Genomic DNA, 25,135 nt, shown 5'->3' with positions numbered 1-25,135 from the left:
GACCACTGTGTACTGGCTCCATGCCAGAGAAAGATATTTCATTTAACACTGCCCTAGGCCAGGGGTAAGCAACCTCGGCTTTTTTATGACTCATGGACTTCAACTCCCAGAATTCCTGAGTCAGCTATGCTGACTCAGGAATTCTGGGAGTTGAAGTCCATGAGTCATAAAAGAACCGAGGTTGCCTACCCCTGGCCTAGGTGTAAAGTTTTCAGATACATTCTTTCAAAAAACAGCCACCCTTTTCCTGGGTCTTCAGAATTTTCCAGGTACAGGTAGTCCTCGACTTATGACCAAAATTTCTGTTGCTAAGTGAGACATTTGTTAAATGAATTTTGCCCCATTTTACAACCTTTCTTGCCACAGTTGTAAATCACCACAATTGTTAAAACAGTAACATGGCTGTTAAGTGAATCTGTCTCCCCCATTGACTTGGCTTGTCAGAAGGTCACAAAAGGTGATAACGTGACCCCGGGACACTGCAACCGTCATAAATATGAGTCAGATGCCCAATGTTTTAATTTTGATCACATGGCCATGGGGACGCTGCAATGGTCGTAAGTGAGAAAAACAGTCTTAAGTGCTGTGGTAACTTTGAACAGTCACTAAATGAACTATTGTAAGTCGAGGACTACCTGTACTTGGAATTTTTTTAAAAATGTTTGGAATGACATTATGCTAGCCTAATAACCACATGTGGAAAACTGGATGTAGCCTCCGGAAAGTGGAACTTTAAGTAAACCAGGAAGCGGTGGGATTTTTGAATACCACATGGACAGCAACATAATGAGGAAGAAAATAAAAGGCTAGATTGTCCCAGTATTATTTTGGAATAACAGAGACACAGCTGAACATATTGTGTCTTTAGAAATCCCCACGAGGCTCTGCTATAATTCCTGCACTTTCCCACTCTGCTGACCTCCAAATATCTCATTTCAGACTCTACATCAGGGGTAGGCAACCTTGGCTCTTTTATGACTCGTGGACTTCAATTCCCAGAATTCCTGAGCCACCTTAGCTGGCTCAGGAATTCTGGGAGTTAAAGTCCACGAGTCATAAAAGAGCCAAGGTTGACTACCCCTGCTCTACATTATTGAGTCGGAATGACTGAAGGATGGATATTACTGAAGTTGTAATCCAAAAGATTAGGAGGTTATGCTCAACAGAATTGTTTTTGTTTTTTTTCCCTTTAACAACTTTTACCTTTAACTATAATTATTAGCTGTGGCTTAGGTTCTCCTGCAACAAACTCTCATGTTCTAATGATCTGGTTCTTGGTAAATACTCTGACAAGTCTCATACCTAAGTAGTGGACCGAAGAGGCTTATTGGAAAGAGTCTTCCACCAGATATTTGTGATCAGAATTAGAACAGGAAGAGCTGGTTAACCTGTATAGGTTCCTGTCCTGGGTTTGAGCAAGTCTCTTTTTCAGTCTCAATTTTTAATATGTAGAATGGGAATAAAATAACTTGCACTCTCACAGTCATGAAGAGATGTCTGAGCATTAAAGGCAAATTGAGAAAAATGGGGATTGGGCCAAGAGCCTTTTGTATTACAAATACACTAGCAATAGCGCTTAGAGTTATATACAATACCTCTTCACAGTGCTTTACAGCCCTCTCTACACAGTTTTAAAGAGTCAGCATATTGCCCCCCCAAAATCTGGGTCCTCATTTTACCAACCTCAGAAGGATGGAAGGCTGAATCAACTTTGAGCCAATTAGAATCAAACTCCAGACTGTAGGCAGAATTAGCCTGCAATACTGTATTCTAACCACTGCACCCCCACGGCTCTAAACAATCTAAGTGTGAGCGTATAATCTGCCAAGGATAAAGTCAGCTAAATAAATAGACCTTAAAAAAAAAAAACATTGAAGAAAATCACCCAAGCCCAACTCAACGGAGGAAGTAAAACTTTTATTCAAATATCATAGTACATGGCACATTTCTTTTCAGCTTGATTTTGTTTTTTTGTATTTGTTTCTTAGGTTTTTTTAAAAAAGAAAGAAAGAAAAAGAAACACAATACCCCTCTCCATCAGCACTTTTACAGTGTTCACACAGTGCTTGTGCGTTTTCAGTTTTGCTTTGTTTTCTGTATTCTACAGAGTATCCTTGATGTAAACGTCATTTGAGCAAAGCTATGACAATGAGGATCTTACTACAGTACATATGCCCCAAGTCTATTATATAAAACAAAAGCTTTGTTAATATGTGCAGAGATAGAACTTTCATATATACAATTAGTCAAGATAATATTGCCAGCTGCTTCCTATACAGATCAAATATTTTGACTGTTTTTCACTTAACTCACATTGGTATCGGCAAGTGTGGTTAAAAAAAAAAAGTCAATATGGTGGTTAAGACGATATAGTCAAAAAGCCTGGCCACTTTTTAAACGCAGTTTTGATTGCACCGTTGTGGGTCACCATGTTGACTTTTTGGACCATATCCTGCAGACACCCTTTGGTCATCACAGGAATACAGCTTCAAACTGTAGACTATAACCCATGGTTTCCCAACCTTGGCCACTTTAAGACGTGTGGACTTCAACTCCCAGAATTCCCCAGCTGCTGCTGGCTGGGGAATTCTGGGAGTTGAAGTCCACACGTCTTAAAGTGGCCAGGGTTGGGAAAACCCTGTTGTAACCCAAAGCTGAAAGGGTTCAGTCTTTAGCATGGGTCACGTGTCTGATCTCCTGTAATTTGGTAATGGAAGAAGCAGTCCCAATCGGTAGCCATTAGTTTCAATCCTACTTTGTTTGCCCCTGAAATTAGTTAAGACATATAAAAAAGACCGATAGCTTTTTTTTAAGGAAAGGAAAGTGGTTGAAATTTCAGCAAAAAAGAAAAAAAAACCACCACGTTCAGAACCGGAACTTCAAAACTTAGGCAGTTTGGCCCTCCCTCTCTACCCCAAGACAAAAAAAAAAAAAAGAACCTCCAGTTTTATAAAGAGAAAGTCTTTGGATTGATCTGGCAATCTGCATAATACAACAGAAGAGGCCCTTCCCCTCCCTTCCACTCTTTTCAGCATAACAGTGAGGTAACAATACCTTCCTACAAAATATATATCATAGTAGAATAGAATAGTAATATAATATGCTTGTGTCTGTCATATATATATAAAACAAAATACTTTACAAAATGGAGACTGGGTTGGTGCTCAGTTTAACAGTCCAATTCTTGCTAAAACCAACACAGAAATGCCCGAGCATCCCAACGGCCCTTTTTCTTTTGACACAGAAAACTAATTTTGTGATAAAGTTGCAAAAAAGGATAGTTGAAGTAACAGTACGTACACCATATGCCATGCATATTTTGTTTCCAGATTGTTGAGGGTTTTTTTAAAGAAGGGGTGAATCTTGCACTTATTTTGCTATAAATGTGCAGCTTGCATTAACATCTCTAAGAGATGTTAAGAGAATGCATTGGGAAAAATAAAATAATTTATAAATGAGAAAGAGAGAAAGAGAGATGCAGCATCTTTATCTAGTTTAGTTTATCTCAATTGCATCTGGTAGTGGCTGTGAAAAACCAACATTCCTTATCTGGACATTTTTCTGCTCCAAAATGGCTGGTTGCAAATACCGGGGGACGGGGAAGTAGCAGCTCCAAGGGTTCCTCAAGGAGTGGTCCTCAGGGTCTCAGGGGTGAGAGGAGGAGTTGGCACTGTTGCTTTGAAAACAGGACAGGCAGGAGGAAAAATGTGCATCTCAGAAGAAAGAAGGAAATGAAGGGGACAGAGAAGCAAAACAAAGAAGTCTTCCAAGCAGCAGCTGCCATTTCTAGTCAAGGTTCCTTCTCTCACACTGTAGATACCAACGTACCACTGCCGCTGTGGAACAGAAAGAAAAAGCACACAATTCGACCCAAACTCGGAGAGAGAGAGAGAGAGAGAGAGAGAGAGAGAGAGAGAGAGAGAGAGAGAGAGAGAGAGAGAGAGAGAGAGAGAGAGAGAGTAATAACCAAGAGTAGATGGAAGAGCACCAAGTAAGGTGCAACGCATTGATATTGGAATTAGGAAGCGAGGGCAGAGAGAGGGTGGGCAGGAAGCAATGAGTAGACTATTGGCAGCTTCACTGCAGCTCTGAAAGGGCAGCTTCTCTTGGGCTCCATCTAGCAGCAGAACCCACTATGTTAGAAGTACTTGCCATACTCAAAAAACAAGCGGAAAGATCAGGTTGCTGTTCTGTGACATCTTTGTTGCTTCTAATTGCTTGGATATGGATTTTGCATTCATTCCTGGTTTTGTAAGGGGCATTTCCACCACTGTGTCTCAGTTTGAAGGCCACAGGGAGAAAAAAACAGTAAGTCTAAAAAAATATGCAACTAGAGATGCCAGAAGAGCAAAATGTGGAGTCTACTATTCATTCCTGCTTTAAAAAAAAATTGTAGTTTGTCTAACTGGAAATATTGCATTTAAAACTGAAGTTGTGTCCTACTGAACAAATGACTCATGAATGCACTGCAGAAAATGAGACACGAGTGGTGCACATTCAGTTAATTCACTGTGCCAACCATGTCTGTTGAGCATGCCTACTACCCTGCATGAGTTGCAATGCAACATAAAGAATAGTCATATTTTCCTATCACTGCACACAGCAGGGGAAGCTCTGTAATAATTAACACAGTGACATTCAATAAAGCTCATTTTCCTTTTTAGATTGACTAACAGGAAGAATGAAAAAGGATACTTTATGGAATGGTGACGTGAAAGAAGCCGGGCATGAGAAAATGCACAAACAAGAATGACCACGGCAAAAAGCGTATCGTACATTGATATTGTACAATGTACCGAGAAATGGGATGATTACAAAGAAGAGAGCAAGGAAAAACCAAGAAAATACAAAGCAATTTTGATGGGAATCAAAATTGTTTTGGAAGTGGGTGAAAAGGAGCCTCCAGTAGAGTAAATTAATTAATTAATGTTTCGACATTTAGTAGGGAGTAAGATCTGGATGTATGCTGTGCCCTTAGTTGTTTAATGTGTTTATGAATAAATATATAAGGAACTAGACAATTTGTGACCCATTGGGTCATTTTTCAGAGATATTTCCTTACCTAAACAGAGAAACAGAATAATCATGAGTGGGCAAAAAAAGAGTGATTTCTGAAGTGAATGAATTCAATTTATTCATAACACACACACACACACACACACACACACACCAGGAAAAGTAGATGAATTTGTGCATCTTGGCAGAATTAAAGATGAGAAAATGAATGAGGAAATCTTAAGTTATGCAAATGTTGATAAAAGAAAACTAATGGGTAATACTTAGACTGGAGGAATGAACGTGAACTGAGATGATAATAGCTGTTTATAAGATGTCCTTTCAGCTATTTAGTTATGTGGAGGTAAGAGTTGGGAATGTCAGGAAAAAAATAAAAGTCAGTTAAATACAATGGGTATAATTATTTTGGAAAAACAAGAAGAGATAGGACCAAGAATGTATGGACATAAATGTGAACTACAAAAAAGGTGACCAGTTGGAAAGAAATGGGTTGAAAGAATGAACAAAATTTATAGAAAAAAAAAGAAGAGTGAATGGATTAAGAGGAAGAACACAAAGGAAGTTGTGGCTGGATGTAGTTGACAAGAACCTTGAAAAAAGAGGTGAGAAGTTTAAAGAATGAATGTATGAAGTGAGGAATAGATATAGCAGAAGTCATGGCCACAAGGACAGAAAAGAATAATGAGACATTCCTTGTTATTTATTTGCAGCATTTTTATACAGCCCACTCAAATGAGTCTGAGCAAGGTGCATAAACATTTTCTGCATTTTGCATAATACTGGCTACCTTGAAAGGGAAAATCGCGTGGGCTATATATGTATGAGAAGCATTTCAATTCAAGAAATATATATTCTTTTTGGGAAGAGCCCAGACCAAATCCACTCCCAAATGCAAGCAATTATGCCATGTCTTACTCAGAAAACAGGGGATTTGGCCCCTGGACTCACAGTTCCTGCACGCTTTAAAAACACGTGGTTCTGTGGGAATTTCTTTCATTCAAGCTTCTGCTAGGCTATGTGGCTGATCTAAGAAAGCTAATGCGAGATCGGACCTGGGAGGTTAGACTTTAATGGTAAAAATTGCAGAGCTGCAGGCTAGACTAAGAAGATTTAAAAAAAATAAATCAACTTCTGTATAATTTTTAAGATGCTATATAGGGCATGTCAGTGAAACCACCAGAAATTGCATTTGACATCACTTTTAAACTTTTGCCCAAACTTTAGCTTCTCATATTGAAATTAATTTTGCAGACCCATCATGGATTGTAAAATGAAGTATCTTACCTGCTTGAGGGTCTTGCCCCATAGTCATCCAGTCCCTGTAGAAAAAAAAAAACAAGGGGGGGGGCATCAGCTATGGAACCATACGGTTTTTGCCACAAAGATAGCAATGGAAGTTATGCATCTGCCTTGTCCCAACAGCCTTCCAAGGCATAGTCAAAGTACTTGGTCTCAAAAGTATGACAAAACATATTGGCAAAACAAAACAAAACAAAACACATTTGTTTCACCAGAGGGTGATCTTGTATAGCAGATCTATGAGGTTAAAAACAGCCTCCAACTTAAAGACATGCAGTGCAGGATGCTAAAAAGGGACTGTGCAAAATGCTATGCACACTGCAAAAACACGCTGTGGTGAACGCAGCTTGATAGCATTTCAGTTCCCGATGGAGGAAGGCACCAGAGGCTGCATCCTCCATCCCTTTTGCATATCATCACCTTCTCTTCAGAGAGGTAGAACAGATGAAGTCAAAGCAGACATGCACAGCGAAATGCAGCCTGCTACTTTCATCGCTGTTCTCTGATACATCCAGGGAAGAGAAGAAAAAAATAAATAAAAGTGCTTATTTTTCCCTTTTGGGTGAAGTCTAATTAATCATACAGCTACTGTGGAAGGAAGGAATCATATTTAAGTCCTACTATGTTGTATAACAGAGTACAGGTAGTCCTTGACACATGATCGCAATTGAACCTGAAATTTTTGCTGCTCAGCAACACAGCTGGTGAGTTTTGCCCCACTTTATGACCATTCTTGCCACAGTTGTTAAACAAATCACTGCGGTTGTTAAGCTTGTAACATGGTTGTTAAGTGACTCTGGCTTCCCCATTGACTTTGCTTGTCGCAAAAGGTGATCAAATGACCTTGGGACCCTGCCAGTGGTCATAAATACACGCCAGTTGCCAAATTTTGATCACGTGACCATGGAGAAGCTCCAACGGTTGTTAAGTTTGAAAACTGGCCATAAGCCACTTTTTTCAATGCCGCTGTAACTTTGAATGGTCACTAAACAAATGGTGGTAAGTCGAGGACTACCTGTACTAAATTGTGAGCCTTTGAACGTGGTTGTCCTCCAACTCCCAGCAGCCACAGCCAGCATCATCCAGTAATGAAAATGTTGCGAACTGACGAGCCGCCAGTTCCCCATTCTTGATGTAAAGGGAATCATAATGTTGGATAGTTCTAGGGCAGGGGTAGGCAACCGTGGCTCTTTTATGACTTGTGGACTTCAACTCCCAGAATTCCTGAGCCAGCCATGCTGAGGGGAAAGGGAGAGGTTTCCAAGCTGAGCCATGCTGGCTCAGGAATTCTGGGAGTTGAAGTCCACGAGTCATAAAAGAGCCAAGGTTGCCTACCCGTTCTAGGAATTTTTCCCTAGCCTGAACTAACATACCCTTACTCCTGTTCAGACCCATGAAGATATTTGGCTCAACTACAGTACTTGTACAAAGCTTTCACCTGATTACGGCAATAAATATTCTAGACAAAAACATAAAATTTTAGATCAGATGTCAGCCGTTCAGGGCTGACAGCCTGTAGTTGAAATGGAAGGACTATACTCAAATATACTCAAACAGTACCATAGTAGCCTCTTAATTGGTATGTGGGTGTATTAAGGATAAGGCCCATTCTTCTTTTGCTGTGATCTTTTCCTCTGACATGTGTCTAGCCAGAGAAAAAGTGGCTTCCGAATGAATGACTTGAGAATCAAAGCTCGCCATTAAAGAAATCCAACATTTTTCTAGCCAAAGGCACTCTTATTTTGCAACTTATCTCTTCACAGCACACTCTGACATAGATATTTAATTCTAAAGACCCTGAGAAAAGGATGGACTCTTGTGCTTAGGAAATCTCTGATAGCGTAACCTCTTTACAGCCAAATAATTGTGCCTTCGTTCTAATGCTAAGTATTCTTGGTCCGATAACATTCTTCTCAGCGTGCTACCCTTGATAGGAGATAAACATTTTAATGTGGTTTTCCAACAAAATTAAATTCACCCATCCCCTTTTTCCTATTAATGTGCACACTCTGTTTCCATGTCCCTCAGCTTATTTTCCTTGTCTCCATCCACCCACTAGCTGGTGTTTAATCTTCTCAAACCTCCAGAGACCCCACGTGGAAGGTCCAAGGGAGAGGGGATGGGGGAAAAATAAGCATTGTTGGCCTACGAACCATTGAATTCTACAGCTAGATACTTATAGAACAGCCATATGTTACCAGTTGGGTATTTGCATTGCCCTTTACTGCCAGTCTTTCTGCCTTACCCATCACTAATTTGCCAATCCGTTAATTCTTTACCTCTACTCCTATTTGCTTTTCTGACAATTGTTTTCATTATTTTTTTTTGAAGAAGCCTTTCATCTCTCCGGCTTCTTAAGATTGAGGAGGATGGGGAGAGGTGTGGAGCCAGGATACATGTGTTAGGTAAGCCACAAAGACGCTGGAGGCAGAAAAGAGGCTTTCGAAACCCCAATGGAAACATTGTGTTCTTGGGACTTACGGCTGTTGACCTAGAATAAGGCTGGTAGGAGGCGGGTGACACTGGGAAGAGGCCACGGGAATATTCATTAATTGCACAACCGTAGGGCATAAGGTACTCCTATAAATAATGAATACAAGCAACTGTTGGCCAGAAAGCCTCACCTGCTTGTACCAAAACCTGTGTTACGAAACAGAATTTTTTAGGAATGTTCACTTCAGAAATGGTGCAACCAGAGCTACTTTTAATAATAATAATAATAGAATAGAGCTGGAAGGGATCTTGGAGGTCTTCTAGTCCAGCCCCTCCCTTAAGCAGGAGAACCTACACCATCTCAGACAAGTGATTGTCTAGTCTTTTCTTAAAGATCTCCAGTGATGGGGCGCCCACGATTTCTGGGGGTAAGCTCTTCCACTGGTTGATTGTCCTCACTGTCAGGAAGTTTCTCCTTAAATCCAGGTTGCTTCTCTCCTTGATCAGTTTCCCACCATTTAGCAAGGCAGCCTCTCTTGCCTACCCACAATGTGCACACTGCATCTTTGATTTTTGGTCCCAGTTTTCTTCTGGTGATCAGGTTCAAAACATAATGGCAACTGTAACGTCATTTGATTGTTGGGTTGCATAAGGAAGATAACTTTGCAGTTTAGCACAAAGAAGGGAGAACAACTGCTATATCAAAGGAAGTGGGTTTACTGACTTCCCATCCTAGCCTTCAACTTTGTAGAAGAAGTTTTCAAACAATTTTGCAGGCAATAGAAAGAGTTATCAATAGCATTACTAAGAAACAGCACCACAAGGATCCAATCAATTCAAATAGATATAAACTCCAACAATAAGGGGGGGGGAATTGAAAATCTTGTTGCTCATAGCCCAAAGAAATATTTCACAGAATCAAGCATCTCATCACAAGACTTCTCTATCCTACAGGGAAAAATAATGTGTTCAGACAGATATTGCAAGTTGGCTTAATTGAAAACAAGAGCTGGTAGTCCATTGGTGGGCTAACCTCAAGTTTGTTCCATTCAACCACAGTTCATAGTTTCACTCACACACTGTGCTGAGCCATGCTTATGGCTTAGTAGTCTGTGAACCAGACGTCTACGGCTTGTTACCCAAATCACAAAGTGTGACTCAGCTAGAACCCTCTCATTTTGTTGTACCAGCTGTAGAAAAAGTTGCAGTGCCAATTCCTCCTTTACTCTTCCCTAATCAGAGCAGCTATATTTAAATGATCTAAGGCCCATTTAATTCTCACCAACCCATGCATCCATTTGATTTAAGCCGTTTTTTTGATGGTCAGCAACCATTTCAAACATTTAGTACAAGATAAATCATACCCAACCAGAAGTTACAAGAAATGTACCCCTGACACCCACATAATGCTGATTACCACCTTCCTTCTCCACTGATGGAACCTTAGAATCTACCTCTGGCAGAGCCCCTCCTGATTGGCGTATTCACTCACAATGGTTACGCCTCCTCTCCTCCGCGTTGGAAAAGTGTCTCACCTGGGGGAATGCTGGCACTGCCACGCTGTACGGCCTCTGTTTGAAAGTGCTGACATTCGGTGACTGGAAAGTTCGGGAGGACATGGTGTAATCTGGAGGGGGGATATCATCTTTGTCCAACAGGTTACCTGTACTACTGCTTTTCCCCTGGCTGAAGACATAAATACATTTAGTCAGCATCTCCTCTGTGGCAAAACTGTGCAAAGAGAGCACACTTTATAAGCCATTAAGTCTCGGCTCATTTCCCTGCATGCAGACAAAATTAGGATTCTTCAGATTCTCTTACTCCCACACGTCTTTCCCTATGGGAGCCTGCTCAGAATCACTAAGGTAACATCCTCCTCCTGTCACCGCCAAGGCCTGGAGCTTTTCCATCTGGGGCCATAGGCGTTCATTACGTTTCACCATATGAAACACTGTCATAGGACTTTTTCCAGCAAATATATATTCACACTGGCTTGCTCCAGATCATACATGCATGCGCACACACATGTATGTATCTCTGTGTGTACAAATACACGGGCACACGTATTTTCACAGCAAAGCCTGAAATCTTAGTTCAAGAAACATGAAGCCAGTCTAATAAAATTCCTCCTGAAAGATAAGCCAGAAGAAGGCAATGTAGGACAGATACCACTTCTGGCTAAGTAAACACACAGGGCTTGTCTGTTTTGAGTATAAACATTATTCAAATGTCAGGTGATTACACTGCACCCATCAAAAAAACTTTCTTACCTCATATGTAATCTATCGCTCCCATCGCTTTCCAGCACACGCGTGTAGGAGAAAGGAAACCAGCCTCTCCTACAACACAGGTAGAAAAAAAGAAAAAAATATATCCAAGGTTTTTTTTCCCCATTCAGTGAAGAGGATACTGAAGAAGCCATTAGAATTTCAGTATTCTGTAGTCAAAACAGAGGTGCCTATTCTTGAATTTCAGCTACAGATAACCCACTTCTCTCAATACTTTGTAGAAATTTCCAGGACGTATAAGCCTCAAAGCCTAGTGATGCGGTCAAAATGAACCAATCTTGCCTGTGTTCCCACTATAACCTCAGTATGGACGGTTGACAGGAGAAGCAGAAAACAGAATGTGTCAGAGAAAGAGAGGGACAACAGATACTCTCTTGTCAGCCCTAAGCCTAAAGACGACACAGTGAGATCCAGTGAAGTCCTGTTCTTTATTTGTTTCATCTGGTTACTTGTTAGGAAATTTCTTCTTAGCTCCAGGTTGCTTCTCTCCATGATTAGTTTCCATCCATTGTTTCTCGTCTTGCCTTCTGGTGCTTTGGAAAATAGGCTGACCCCCCTCTTCTTTGTGGCAGCCCCTCAAATAGTGGAATACTGCTGTCATGTCACTCTTAATCCTTCTTTTCACTAAACTAGATAAACCCAATTCTTGCAACCGTTCTTCATATGTTTTAGTCTCCAGACCCCTAATTATCTTTGTTGCTCTTTTCTGCACTATTTCTAGAGTTTCTACATCTTTTTTTCTAATATGGAGACCAAAACTGGATGCAGTATTCCAAGTATGGTCTTACTAAGGCTTTATAATGTGTATAATAATAAATATAATATAATATATTTATAATAGTATATATTATAGGAGGCGAGGTTGTCGTTATGAGGTTGTCGTGCAGGAATACAATCTAATTTGAGGGCTAATCCACACGGAGCTCCGTTTCTATCTGTCCTGTTTGCCATCGTTCGCCTCCTAGAGATTAAAATGGACGATCTGAAACTTCAGCTGGAAGCCGCGAACAAGGAGTGCATATCGGAGGTGGTGGCCCTTTGAGAGCAGTATGCAACAAAACTTCATTTTGGTGTATGCTGATTGGTGTACATTCAAAGTGACAATAAAGTTGTTGTTGTTGTTGTTATTTTCAACTATTTAATAAACAGAACCTTGCCAGACTAAAGCTATACCCTGGTGTGTCTACTCCGAACCTCTTCCTAACTCCCCTCTCCCTCTCCTGGTCTGTCTCTTGTTTTGGGCCCCTCTCTGGAACGTGCTGCCTCTTTCCTGGGAAGCCACAGTGCTCTTGCCAACATGCCCCCCCCTCCTTCTCCAGCTGCATATTTCATCACATATCTGTACTATTCAAAAGCCCTATTCACTGAACTACCTTTTGAATACCCACAAAGCTTTTCCTATGATTTCCATTTTCTATGGGAAGAATCCAGAATGCCTCTTAATTTTTAATCCTGTTCTTGAATAAATCAAATATCCTCCAGTTGAAAGAAAGACTTTAAAAAAAAAACCCAATAAAGAAATTGTAACTTCAAAATGCTTACTGGGTTATTTACATTCCATTCTATGACATGACAAAAGTTTACTAGGCAATAGCAAGGTTGGGGGGGGAGGAGTTGTCATCCTTTCTTCCTATAATTCTTATTATCTCCAGCAGATTCAGGAAGAATGGTGATGAGGTGATGGAAGACCGGGGATGAATTGTTTGGCTGCTTCTTTCAAAGCGTAGGGAAACCGTGGACAGATTTTTAGAAATATGGTCCCTTCCATATGCATGAACTGCACCAATCTGGAATCAGTGCAGTGTCTCTCTGTGCCCTTGACTCTGTCAGGCATGGAAATTCTTTGTCAGGTGAGCAATTTACTCCCAGATCAGCTGCTCTTTCAGAAGATAGTTATTTCCCAGTGGTGGGAATTCTTGCCTCATCTTGCCTTCCAATTTCTTGGATTCCTCACACTCTTCCCAAAGTCAGGGAGCCATTACACCTTGCTATCCTTCCCCACCCTGCCAATGTGACAGCTTTGCTGCTTCAATGGAGTAACTTTGCATTTTTTTTCCTTGCCAGAAAACAAATGCAGGCAAGCAAAGGCAAAGTGGGAGGGAGGAGGCAATAAGACACCAGATGAGCAGCCATTTTTGAACTCCCCTCCCATTGGCCAGCCGGGCAGAGGCACCGGCAAGCTTCATGGTAGCCAAGAAGTGTGATTGCAGCTGAGAATTTGGGGAGTGAAAGCACTAGCAATGTAGAAGTGCCTTCAGACTGATTTATAAAGAATTGAATGTATACTTTACCCGTTAATTGTTTTTTAAAAAATGTTCAAAATGTCACATTACTGAATGTGGGTGGTTTGCCAGTGAACTTTAGCAGAGTGGCTTTGGGAACGTGTAACAGGGTGATGATGCAAAAAAGGGCTGGAGGCATATTCAGTACATGTGTTACAGTAAGAGGGGGACATTATAACAGAAGGTAGCATTTGAGTACAGATGGTCCTCGACGTACAACAGTTTGTTTAGTGACCATTCAAAGTCACCTTTTGTGACCTTCTGACAAGCAAATCAGTGGGGAAGCCAGATTCTCTTAACAACGGTGTTACTTAACAACTGCCGCGATTCGCTTAGCAACCGTGGCAAGAAAGGTCATAAAATCAGGCAAAACTCATGAACAACTGTCTTGCTTAGCAACAAAAATTTTGGCTCAATTGTATGTTGAGGACTACCTGTATCTAGAATGAGCTAATCCTGGATCTTTTAAAGGAATGCTGCCAATACATGTGGCAGCTCCCCAAATGGCCACGGGCATCTTACTGCCATCTGTGCTTTTACTTTGTGAAGCAAGATTATCCTCCTGCCCGATTTTTATTGTGCACAGTCTCACCAGCCACCTAGTTTCACACCCTGCCAGCTTTCCGGCTCACCCCATGGACGTTCACTTGGGCTAAAAAAAGGAATGGCCGGGTCAGCAGACTTCCACCCTCATGGCTGCCCTCCAGTTCTAAGGCTTCCTAATCTGGTTCTGCTAATTAAGCCAACCCTTTGCTTGGCAACTGGCATCTGTTGTAAAGCCAGTCACAAATTGCATGGACGAAAGAGTAAAAGGTATGGCTATATTTAGTGAACAAAATGAAAAAGACTGCAGCTCCAGATTTAGAGCTTTAAATACCGAGATGTGGGGAAGGAGGGAAGAAAAAAAAAAAAGGATAAATATTCAGTATCTACGAAGGAGCTTACCTACACAATTGTTGCCAAGGAAGACTTTTTTTGCCCTAATCTTAAGCAAACCTATTATGCCAAAGCAAACCTGCTGGACCAGTCCACCCCAGTGACAGCTTTTATTCCTAGTTACGCTACAGACTCTCCAGGAATTAAAAGCCTGCAATTTCTGCCCTCCCTCTTCATTTTTTTTTCTGGCATTCCCCAGCGTGGGAGCTGTGTTGTTGAGGGCAGAACTGTTTATTATACATTCCACTTCTTGGCACAACAACTTCACTTTTGGCTACCAGAGCAAAGATTTCCAAATCAGGGTAACGAAAAAAAGTTCATTGGAAAGTCACACTACGTTTTAAGCATAAAGAACAATAATTTGTCTTAGGCCCAACGTTCATCAGACTTGCAGTGTTTCTCTCCTCTCTTCCTCTGATTTTTGCATTGGCTTTTTAACACAGATGCAAAATGCTGGAATTCTTGTTGCAATTTCTGCAGCAAGGCCACACTGGGGAAAAAGACCCAAATGACAAAGTGGGTCACACCTGAGACAGCCCCATGCTTTGCTCTATCTACAGCCACCCCAGATTGTACTCCTGAACCTTGGGAACAAAAGGCAGCGTGGCTTTGTGTGTCTGAGGATGGCTCAGAGTAGGCAATTGGCACCACCCTTCCGGGGCTCTGAGAGGTTTAAAAGTTACAGTCCATAACATTGTTATTGCCGGCCGCTGTGCTAAGAAAGCAACTGAATGCTAAAGAAGACACCTTAAGAAAAGAAAAACCGATTTTGAAGCCCACACAAGCATACTCACAATTTGGACTTTTCACTCTCTCCATAATGCCAGCCATCTCGGGCCTCAGGCACTAGCAACGTAATAAGGTCCCCCTCCTTGAAGCTCAGAAGGGTGCTGTTGTCCCCAGCAGCATGAGAGAAGATGGCTCGCACTCTTGTCCGGCCATTCTTTTCTAATCCTGCCGCCATGGAGCTGGAACGGGGAAGAGTCTTGTTTTCAGCTGAAAGACAAGACAGAAATGGAGTCCACTCTTTTCAATAAATAAGCCTTTTTGTTATTATACTTCTTTGCTAATACTTCAGTTACCAGAGAATGTTTGTCAAATGTTTTTTTTCCGAAAAAAAAAAGACTGTGGATTGCGGATCTGCAGATAGTCCGCTCGACTCACAAATTCATTCGGTAACTGTTTGAAATCAACGGCAGCACTGAAAAAAGTGACTTACAACTGGTCCTCACAGTTATGACTCTCACAGCATACCCACATTCATGAGTTTAAAATTCAGGTGCTGGCAACCAGCATATATTTAGGACATGTGATTGCCATTTGCAACCCTCCCAGACAGCTTCTGAAAAGCAGAATCAATGGGGGAAGCCGGATTCATTTAATGACCACCTGATTCACTGAATAACTGCAGTGATTCACTTCACAACTGTGGCTAAAAGGTAGTAAAACCATCATCATCCCTTAATCATAAATGTCAATGAATTTGTAAAGCAAAAGAAAATACTGAATTTCCTGGTAAAACACCCACACACAGATATGATGTACTGAGCAACCTGCTCTTAAAAACAAACATTAGCTAGTGCTAGATACCTGTGTATTATGTAAAATGATTAATAGTAATTATGGCATAAAAGAAAGCAATGAAAATCATATTTTTGTTTTTATGGTTCTTGTAATGGTCCTGTTTGAATTATGTTGATTGTTTAGCTCTGTGTTTTAATTGTGTGGATGCCAACCAGAGTCACAGGCGCGAGATGGGTGGCTATATAAATTCAATAAATAAATAAGAACATAGTAACCTCATCATGTCCCATGCAATAAGTCAGACATGTCAAACTCATGACATCACGTGATGTCGCGCAATGTATTGGGCCTGTTTTGCCATTGCCAGCAATGGGGTGGGCGCAGCTTCCAGATGACGTGTCCGGCCCACGGGCCGGCAGTTTGACACCTCTGCAATAAATACTTTGTTTCCCGCTGGAACCAAGCAATGCAGCAGTAGTATCGGAGCCCACATAATCTCAGTACTGTAGGTGTTAGCATCCGGCTGACTTTCTCTGAGCTCCAAGCTAAACAGGGAAGGCCTGGGAAGGCCTTGGACGAGAGACTTTCATGAAACATTTGTGTTACTGACTATCCTGGAAGCTAGCATCCCAGCAGGTAGCAGTGGAAAACTACTTCTCTGGTGCTGTCAGGAATGCTGCAAACTGTGCTCATCAAGTTCAGCCTGACTCAAAGGCAGCTTTACCTTAGTCAGAAGATAAAAAACATTGCAGAGTGATGTCAGTCTAAAGGAGGCTTTGTTCACCACTGTTTCTAGTGTGATGCAAAAGAACTGAGACTTCTGCAGCACTTTAGAGAAACAGTGTTGTTGTTCATAGCTTTTGTAAGAAAAAGCCTTCTTTGGGTATGTGCAAACATCTGACTCATCCATTTCTATTGTGTAAGGGCTTGCAAATAAGAAACAAGCACATCTAATTAATTTCTAACAAAGCCCCGCCTACACGTCAGCAACCTGATGCAATTTTTTGAGCTTTCTTAGCTCCCCAAATTTTCAGTGCCTTCTCAATACCTTTTCTTGTTTCTACCAAGCAGAAAGATAAGCGTTCTAGCTGGACCCTTTAAAAGACTCAACATGAGAAATGCTTTTAGAAGTTGGGGCCATTTTTGTGCTTCTATGCCAGCTTTTTCCAAGTTGGGGTAATCCAGATCTCTTGGGACTGCTGCGATGGCTGGGGATTTAGGGACCCAGAGGTCTTTGCATACATGGAAAGCCTGGAGAAAGTTGTTTTAGGCCCTTTCTCCTACTGTGTTGCTCTGTGAGATCTGACATACCTGGTCCTCCAAAATGGAGGGAAGGGGAGAGAGGAATAATCTCTTACAAGAATGACTTACTGGCTGCATAGCTGTTTTTCGGCATTACGCTTTTGCGCACAGGGAGAGTATTGGAGTAAGAGTCACTCAGTTGCTTTTGAGTTTGTGGTGGAGATAAGGACTTCGGCTGAGGAGGCTTTCGGTCAGACCAATGGCTGTAATCTTCACCTTCCGAGCCTGAGACGCCATTCATTACTGGAATGGTCTCTTGTGCAGACATTCGCTGGAGAAATAGTGGTGGGGGGGTGGAGAAGGAGAGAGAAACACAAATAGGATGCTCTTGATACAAACGTTTGTTTTGCACAACTGTTCTGCCTTGTTCACAGAATATTACAGGTAGTCTACATCGTGCTGCCCTCTCATTTTTCCCACCACTTCCTCCTTATTTTTTATTTTTATTTTTCCTGGCAGAAAGCTGGAAAGAACAATTACCTGATTAAGGAGGAAAAGATGGAGCACGGTGCCTTTTTTGACTGGTAGACTATGGAAGTAAGTGGTCCCATCAAATGGCTTAAACCTGTACAGGTAGTCCTTGACTCAGAGCCATTCATTTAGGGACCATTCGAAGTTACAATGGCACTGAAAAAAGCGACCGGTTTTTCACACTTATGACTGTTGCAATATCCCAGTGGTCACATGATCAATATTCGGATGCTTGGCAACTGGCATGTATTTATAACGGTTGCAGTGTCCCGGGATCGTGTGATCACCTTTTGTGACCTTCTGACAAGTAAAGTCAATGGGGAAGCTGGATTCACCTAACAACAGGGCTACTAACTTAACAACTGCAGTGATTCACTTAACAACTGTGGCAAGAACGGTCGTAAAATGGGGCAAAACTCACTTAACACCTGCCTTGCTTAGCAACAGAAATTTTGGGCTCAGTTGTGATCGTAAGTCAAGGACTACCTGTAATATGATATCGAATCATGGCTCTTCTTGAGCTAGCTTGAAGATATTCAACTTTGCCTAGGCCAGCTGCCTCAGGAATTCTGGGAGTTGAAGTCCACGAGTCATAAAAGAACCAAGGTTGCCTACCCCTGGCCTAGAAGGACATGCCAAAATATACCACAGCAGGATATAACCACTTACCAGGATATACCACACTGTATAATATCTGTCAGAGTACTGTGAGTTCAGTTTCTTTGAGCTGAGGTTTGCAAATCTGTGTAACTTAGAATTTCTTCACACAGTTCATGGCCAGCCTGCCCCAGATGTTATCATATTACAGCTGTAGAACTGGACTGAATAAATGGGTTTTGGACAGCAGGTGGGGAAATCATCAATGCAAGGTAATGAAAAGAAAAACCAAAGAGCCCTGAACTGTTTAAGTCAGGGGTGTCAAACTGCCAGCCCGCGTCATGCCGAAAACGCGCCAATCCCATTGCCGGCAATGGGGGAAAAAGTCATGATACGTCGCAACACGTCACGTGATGTTGCGAGTTTGACACCCCTGGCTTAAGTGCAAACCCAAACACTTCAGCAGGAGGAAGCATAAGTTCTCTTAATCACCCAATTTTCCCATGGCCACTAAATTCAGCTTTTGAAGACTGATGTAAATTTGGAACACAGTCAGTTACTGACTTGTGCAAGTTTATCAGCCATGTATCAACAGATTTCAGCTCCGGTGCCTCGTTTCTCAAGAATGAACAAAAAAGGCTGCCTTGAGAGGCTTCTTATGACAATATATTTTAAATTGTATTTTAATTATTTATTGTAGCTTTATATACTGCTTTCAGTGTACACTTAAAATTTAAAACTGAGACATTAAAACGGTGAAAAGGCCAATTAAAATTCCCCCCAAACCCTAAATTGTAGATGGCTAGGCTCCAATGCCCACTTTCCTAAAACAGACCAGGTGGGGCCAATCTTGGTCTCAAGGGGATAAAGCTATTCCCAAGTGATGGAAGAGCAACAAGAACATCTCATTTGCATCTCCACCTGTCTTGTCTCTTGAAGGGAAAATAATTAGAGCATTCCCTCTCATCTTGAACATCCAGGATAGGCCAATTTTTTCTTTCCAAAAGTTAATGTCCTGAAGGTAACTGGGAGCTAACCCAAGTATGTAAATACCATCACCAATTGGGTTAATACAGGACTCTGAAGTGTACTTGGAAACCTGCTGGCCACAAACACAAATCCTGTAGAACTGGTGTGATACTGCTGTGGTGCTTCTCATTTGCCAGCAAGTGGGCAGCTGCTTTCTGCAGTTTCTCAGTAGTCTTGAAAGCCAGCATCATGTACAGCACGTTGCAGGAGTTATGAATTTATGAGTTGTCAGGCTGCTACTTCAAAAGAGGCCATTTTAAAATCTAATGATGCTGTTAGCCTCCTTAACTCTGTAGGGAGTACACTCCAATGACTGGGGCAGCAACAGAGAAGGCTTGAACCCAAAATGCCACCAGATGAGTTTGCCTCCTTAGATGATGGCAAACTCCCTCAGATGATCATAGTAAGCATGGATGTTCAAACAGAAAAAAGGTCTCAAATAGCTTTGTTAGGCTTTTGTGGTAATAATTAGCACTTCATATTTTGCCAAGAAATGAACCGGCATGTTTATATTCTACAGAATAAGTGCAGTGGAACTTATTTTTCTTGCCAAAAAGATGTCTTTCAAAGATGCAATCTTAATTCAAAAACACTCCATGTTTTATATCTGAGCAAAATAAGACCAAAGCTCAAAGCTCTATGGAAATTCTTAAATGTGCAATAGTCATTTTAACTGGTTTAAACTAAATCAAAACCTATATCAGTTTTAATTCTGGTCCCTTTACCTTTAGAAGTATGTAGCTTCCAACGTGCCAGTGAAAGGACCACTGTAGCTTTGACTTAGAAAATGTTACACGCCGCAGTGCCAAGTCTACATCTTTCCATTGAAAGATGAATTATGGCATCTCTTCCCAATTTATCAATCCATCCTATACTTACTCCTACAAAGGGTGCCAGCTCTGGTGGGACTGGGAGAGGTTTGGCACCAGGTATAGGGTCTGAGATGATGAGATTTGACTTGGATGTTGACAGAGGTGTAGCCATAATTGAGCCATTGGTGCTGAGGGCCATCTGCTGCATGAGCTGGAGAGCACGGTCTGGGATCTTGTTGGGATCCGAACAAGATTGTTGCCATAATGGGAGCTTCTGTGTCAAGATATCTTTTCCCTGAAAGTTGTCAAAATGAAAGAGAGAGAGAGAGGTCAGAATGTACAAAAAACCCAAGGAAGATTTTAATCCAAAGATGGAAGGAAACCAACAAATACCCAAACATAACTTTCCTGAGAATGGAACTGGGATATTAACTGGCCAATGATTTTTTTATTCTAACAGAAATTAAACTATTGTAACTTTGTAATTTACACAGATTGACTACGTTTACTTGTCAGTTATTCAGAGCAGGAAAAAAAGCCAATCTGGTATTTGTGTATCACTGCTTTGAAACTGTTGTCTGAGGCAACTTCTCAGATAAAGCATATCTGAAAAATACAGATAGAATGAAGTTGGCTAAGATTCCCTTTTTTATCCTTTTAGGTCCACTGTAAAAGGGGGCAAATCATAAAGGGAGAAAATAATATTTTTCATACTCAATCAGTCAGCTTTCACTGTTGAAGGTTGGAGAAGTCTTTATTATTGTCTCATGAATCCAAAAGCAGGAGAGGAGAGGACAGAAGTGGACAGGACTGGACCTCTGATCTGCTCAGAGAGGTTCATATATATTAGGCCTGTTACTAGTTAGGACACCGAAAATATGAACAGAGCCAAAGAAATGGACTAGACCTAATTGCGGCAATTTAGTAAAAAAAAAAGCGAAATTATTTCACACTAGAGATTTGTCAACTTCAGGTAACTGCAATACCCCCTTTCTTCAATTCAAATTCACCACAGTTTTATATTAAACTAAAGAAACACAATACAAGTCACCTCGATCATTGCTTACTTATGGACCAGATTTAGCTCTTTTTAAAGGCAACTTATTTTCTTTAGGGTAGGAGTAATGTTAAATATAAAGCAAGAAAAGAGAACAGGGAGAACGAAGAGCTTCCGTTTGTGTCACTGGGCTTCAGCAGCTTCCCTTCCAACTTCATTCCCAAGAACAATTCAGCTTGCTTCCCCCCTCGAGGAGCTGTGACCTGATTAGGGAAGTTGGAATCTCGGAAGCCTCCATTCACACACTTTAGCACATGCAGACATTTTAATTTAGCACAGCTGTAAAGGCACAGACACAATGAACCATGTGATACAAGGAAAATACTCCAATCCTCACAAGATGGGGTCAAGCAAAATTAAAATCCTTCCCAAAGGCAAAAGTATTTTTTAAATTTAACACAGGTACTACATGTTCACCTTGAAAAGAAACTCAGAGGAATCACAGATGAGAAACTCTCTTCTGTAGGGAATATACACAGGCACTACCAAGACGTTGTAACTAAACTACCTGAGAAAGGAAAAGAAACTGGAAAGCCAGGACTTGCACAATACACCTCTGTGCATTTCTCCAGCTAAGAAGTCCCACTCCTTCTTCCCACTCTGAAAAAAGGCGTTTTAGTCCAGTTCAGAAGTTGTTTTTTCAGACACCAGTCTCCTTAATTAACTGAGCATGAGTGCTATCAAAAGACAGTGGTCTGACCTGACGTTGCTTTCAGGAATACGGAATGCTGATGTGAGCCAAAAGATCTAATGTAAGATCTCCTGGAGGAAAACATTTAATATTGAGCTCCACGTGGGTAATCCTTGAGGAAAACGAATGAGCCGGGATATAAGAATGTGCCCAGATTTTCACATCAATTCCTTTCTGTTCTCTTGCTCTCTTCTATCACCGGATAGAAATCACATGGACATGTCTTCCTGAGGGGCAGCCTGTTTGGAGACTCCTTCCAAATATACACATTCGAACCAGGTTGCCAGTTTTGCATCCCCAATTTTAATTTCCTGGATCAGCAAAGTCTTTGTGAGTGGTTCTGAAAAACGGTTTGAAAGAGCAGCATATAAAACGTGGGTGTTCTGGGGCAAAAGGGATGTTGAAAAAAGACACGTAGCTAAGGGGACAACACATCCTCACAGAAACATTTACATCAATAAACTCGCTCTTTCTCAACATCACTGCCCAAGCAGAGTGGCTCACTGCCTCCTTTCTGCTCTCGAAGCAGCGGAAGGTTTAGCACAACCGATAGGGGCAAAAGGTAAGAGAAACTAGTACACGTGGGCTACTTCTTTAGGGGAAAACCCCCACCAAAACTGATTGCTTACTGCTGTGCATCCTCCAGGATGTCCCCAAAGTGCCTAAGCTGCTCCACAGCAACCATGCTATCTGAAAGGAGGTCCGAGAATAGCTTTTGTCAGCCCCCAGGTGAGCATAGGTCAGCTGCAGGATGGAAGACTGTCACATAATGGCTGTCCTGTTATTTGGGTCTTTGAACAGGAACATAAAAAAAGATTACCTTTTACAGAGAAAGCAAATGACAGCTAATGTCAGCTACATGGAGGAAGCAGCTTCCCGTGAAAATGTCAACAATGGCTTCAGGGATCATTTTGGTGAGGATCTCTACCTTTCCTCTCCTCCCATGAAAGCACATTCATTGTGTGGAGGGAAATAATTCTGCCTATCAGGATGAGCAGCAGGAGCAGGAGTTTCTTAGCTTCCACCGAAAGAAGAACTGCTATTCTGGAAAGTCCTGCTGCCTCAATCATGTCTTAATCCCCTGCATTAGTTTCAGTTCCCCCTTCCTCCCCCCGCCCCCCAAAAAGTACGTCCAGAGTCTCTGGGACCAGTCACAATGGGCATAAGTAAGAAAGCAGAAAAACAGTCCCGGGGATTCGAAAATGAGGAATGGTAGGCAAACTTCCAAGCTTTTTAGGTAAAAAGCAAATTGGAGGCAAAAGAAGAACATTCAACACTTCTCATCTGAAGAAGGAACTTACAGGTAATTCTTGTTGAAAGACCACTTGTCCAGCAACTGTTCAAAGTTACAAGGGGAAATCTATGATGGGTCCTCATAGCTGTGGCCATTGCAGCATTCCCATGGTCACATCATCGCAGTTTCCACATTTGGCAACTGGCTCACAATTGTGATATCAGAGTGTCCTGGAGTCGTGTAATTATTTGTGACCTTCACTGTTGGCTTCCAACATGCAACCGTCAATGGGGAAGCTGGCAGGAAGTTGCAAATCATGTGACTGCAGGATGATGTGTCCACACGGGATTCACCTAATAACAGCAATTGGGATTGTCGCAGTTGCTGTCATAAGTTGGCACAGTTATGTGACATTGTGCTTTACAATCGCATTGTTTAAGGACAGAGTTGCTAGTCCCGATTTGTTTGTTTATTTATTTATTTATTTATTTATTAAATTTATATACCGCCCTATCTCCCTTGCGGGACTCAGGGCGGTGAACAGGCGATACTAAAAACCACGATAATAAATAGTTTCTGTTTTAAAATCGAATTAAATAACAGGCCTGTTCTAAAAACACACCCATACAAAACCCCCCACTGAAACACAATCCAAACTACGCCAGGCCGGCCGCACGGAATAGATGGGCCTTCAGGGCTCGCCGAAAAAGGTGCAGGTCCGCAACTGTACGTAGGTCGGGGGGTAGGTCATTCCAGAGGGCAGGAGCTGCCACAGAGAAGGCTCTCCCCCTGGGGGTCGCCAGCCGGCATTGTCTGGCCGACGGCACTCTAAGGAGGCCCTCTCTGTGGGAGCGGACTGGTCTAAGGGAGGTGTTTGGTAGGAGGCATCGACCTAGGTTGTTAAGCAAGGACTACTTATATTTGAGTTCAGATGAGAAAAACAGAGGCACAGAAAGCAGTACTGCAGCTACGTAATTTCTCCTGTTCTATTGGAAGCAGCGCACTTTGTATTTATAGACTCCAGACTGAAGAGCACCCAAGGGCCATTGTGCCACTCATACATCATCTGCCAGGAAACAGGCACACCTGCCCTGTTGGATGCCTAGCTATTATTATGGGAGGTTGAAGAGAGGGTGAAGGAAAGGTAAACATATGTGCTTGTGTCTTCAGGCAGAATATACAGTGCTTCCTGCGTGCATAATGTATGGTTTCTAAGGGCAGGCTCCTTCACAGCAAAATTGTTGTATAGAAAGAATAATGGTGGTGGCTTGCCATGAATCTTACATGAACGGCAAGATATTCTTTGATCCCTTCACTAGGACAAGGGAGCGAAGAACATTGTTTATTTTTGTGCCATCAAAGTGGTGTTGACTCTTAATAACCATCTAGATAAGATTTTCTCCATGACAATCTGTCCCTAACTTGGTCCTTCAAGTTTTCCAATTCTGCCACAAATCTACCCAACTTGCTGTTGGTCTTTCTCTTCTTCTCTTTCCTTCCACTTTCCCCAGCATTAGCACCTTCTACAGAGGTTGATATTCAGTCACTGGATAACAGCATAGCTAAATTTAAGTAGAAGCCCATGCTTCCTGGAAGATTTTGATGACACTTTGAAGTATCTGTGTGGGTGTCTTGTATATAAGTATGTGAATGTTATAAACCAACACATCCAAACTATGCAAATGGTTTTAATCTAGAATGTAAGCGTGTGTATTCACATTTCTTGAACAAGTTATAAAACAAGCCACACATATTTCAGCACAATTCCCCATGATCTCAGTGTCTAACTGTAAATACCACCAAGACAATCTACTTAATAAAAATGTAAATACAAGAAAAAAATTAAAAACTGAAAGAGTTTATTTATCTTCACTGGAGTATTGTGACAAAATAATAGCAATAAAAAAAAATCCACTATATGAGAGAAACGAGTGTTGGTCTTCTATTTCTCCACATATATTAGTAAATGGCTTGGCATATAATTCTACTTGAAGAGTGTTTATGACTCACTGAGATTTTTCAGACCATTCCTTTATTACCTGATTAAGTTCAATCTACCAGATGAATACTATAGATGAGTTGAGTAAGGAAATGCAGAGACAATAATCTCTCTCTCTCTCTCTCTCTCTCTCTCTCTCTCTCTCTCTCTCTCTCTCTCTCTCTC

General features: G+C 41.6%; 1 protein-coding gene across 1 annotated transcript in view; it reads right to left on the bottom strand.

Annotated features, from left to right (window-relative positions):
• BAIAP2 (BAI1 associated protein 2) overlaps positions 1 to 25,135 on the bottom strand; it is a 162,260-nt gene that overhangs the window by 9,283 nt on the left and 127,842 nt on the right. The window contains exons 8-13 of the mRNA XM_015815118.1: positions 20,057 to 20,284; positions 17,150 to 17,351; positions 15,049 to 15,250; positions 11,019 to 11,087; positions 10,284 to 10,434; positions 6,301 to 6,335 (exon numbers count right to left, since the gene is read on the bottom strand). Coding sequence (XP_015670604.1) covers positions 6,301 to 6,335; positions 10,284 to 10,434; positions 11,019 to 11,087; positions 15,049 to 15,250; positions 17,150 to 17,351; positions 20,057 to 20,284 — 887 coding nt within the window. The remainder of the gene's footprint in view (positions 1 to 6,300; positions 6,336 to 10,283; positions 10,435 to 11,018; positions 11,088 to 15,048; positions 15,251 to 17,149; positions 17,352 to 20,056; positions 20,285 to 25,135) is intronic.

The sequence above is a fragment of the Protobothrops mucrosquamatus genome, unplaced genomic scaffold, assembly GCF_001527695.2.
Source record: "Protobothrops mucrosquamatus isolate PMUCROS unplaced genomic scaffold, P.Mucros_1.0 scaffold_99, whole genome shotgun sequence".
NCBI lineage: Eukaryota > Metazoa > Chordata > Lepidosauria > Squamata > Viperidae > Protobothrops > Protobothrops mucrosquamatus.
This window is presented reverse-complemented; position numbering and strand designations above follow the sequence as displayed.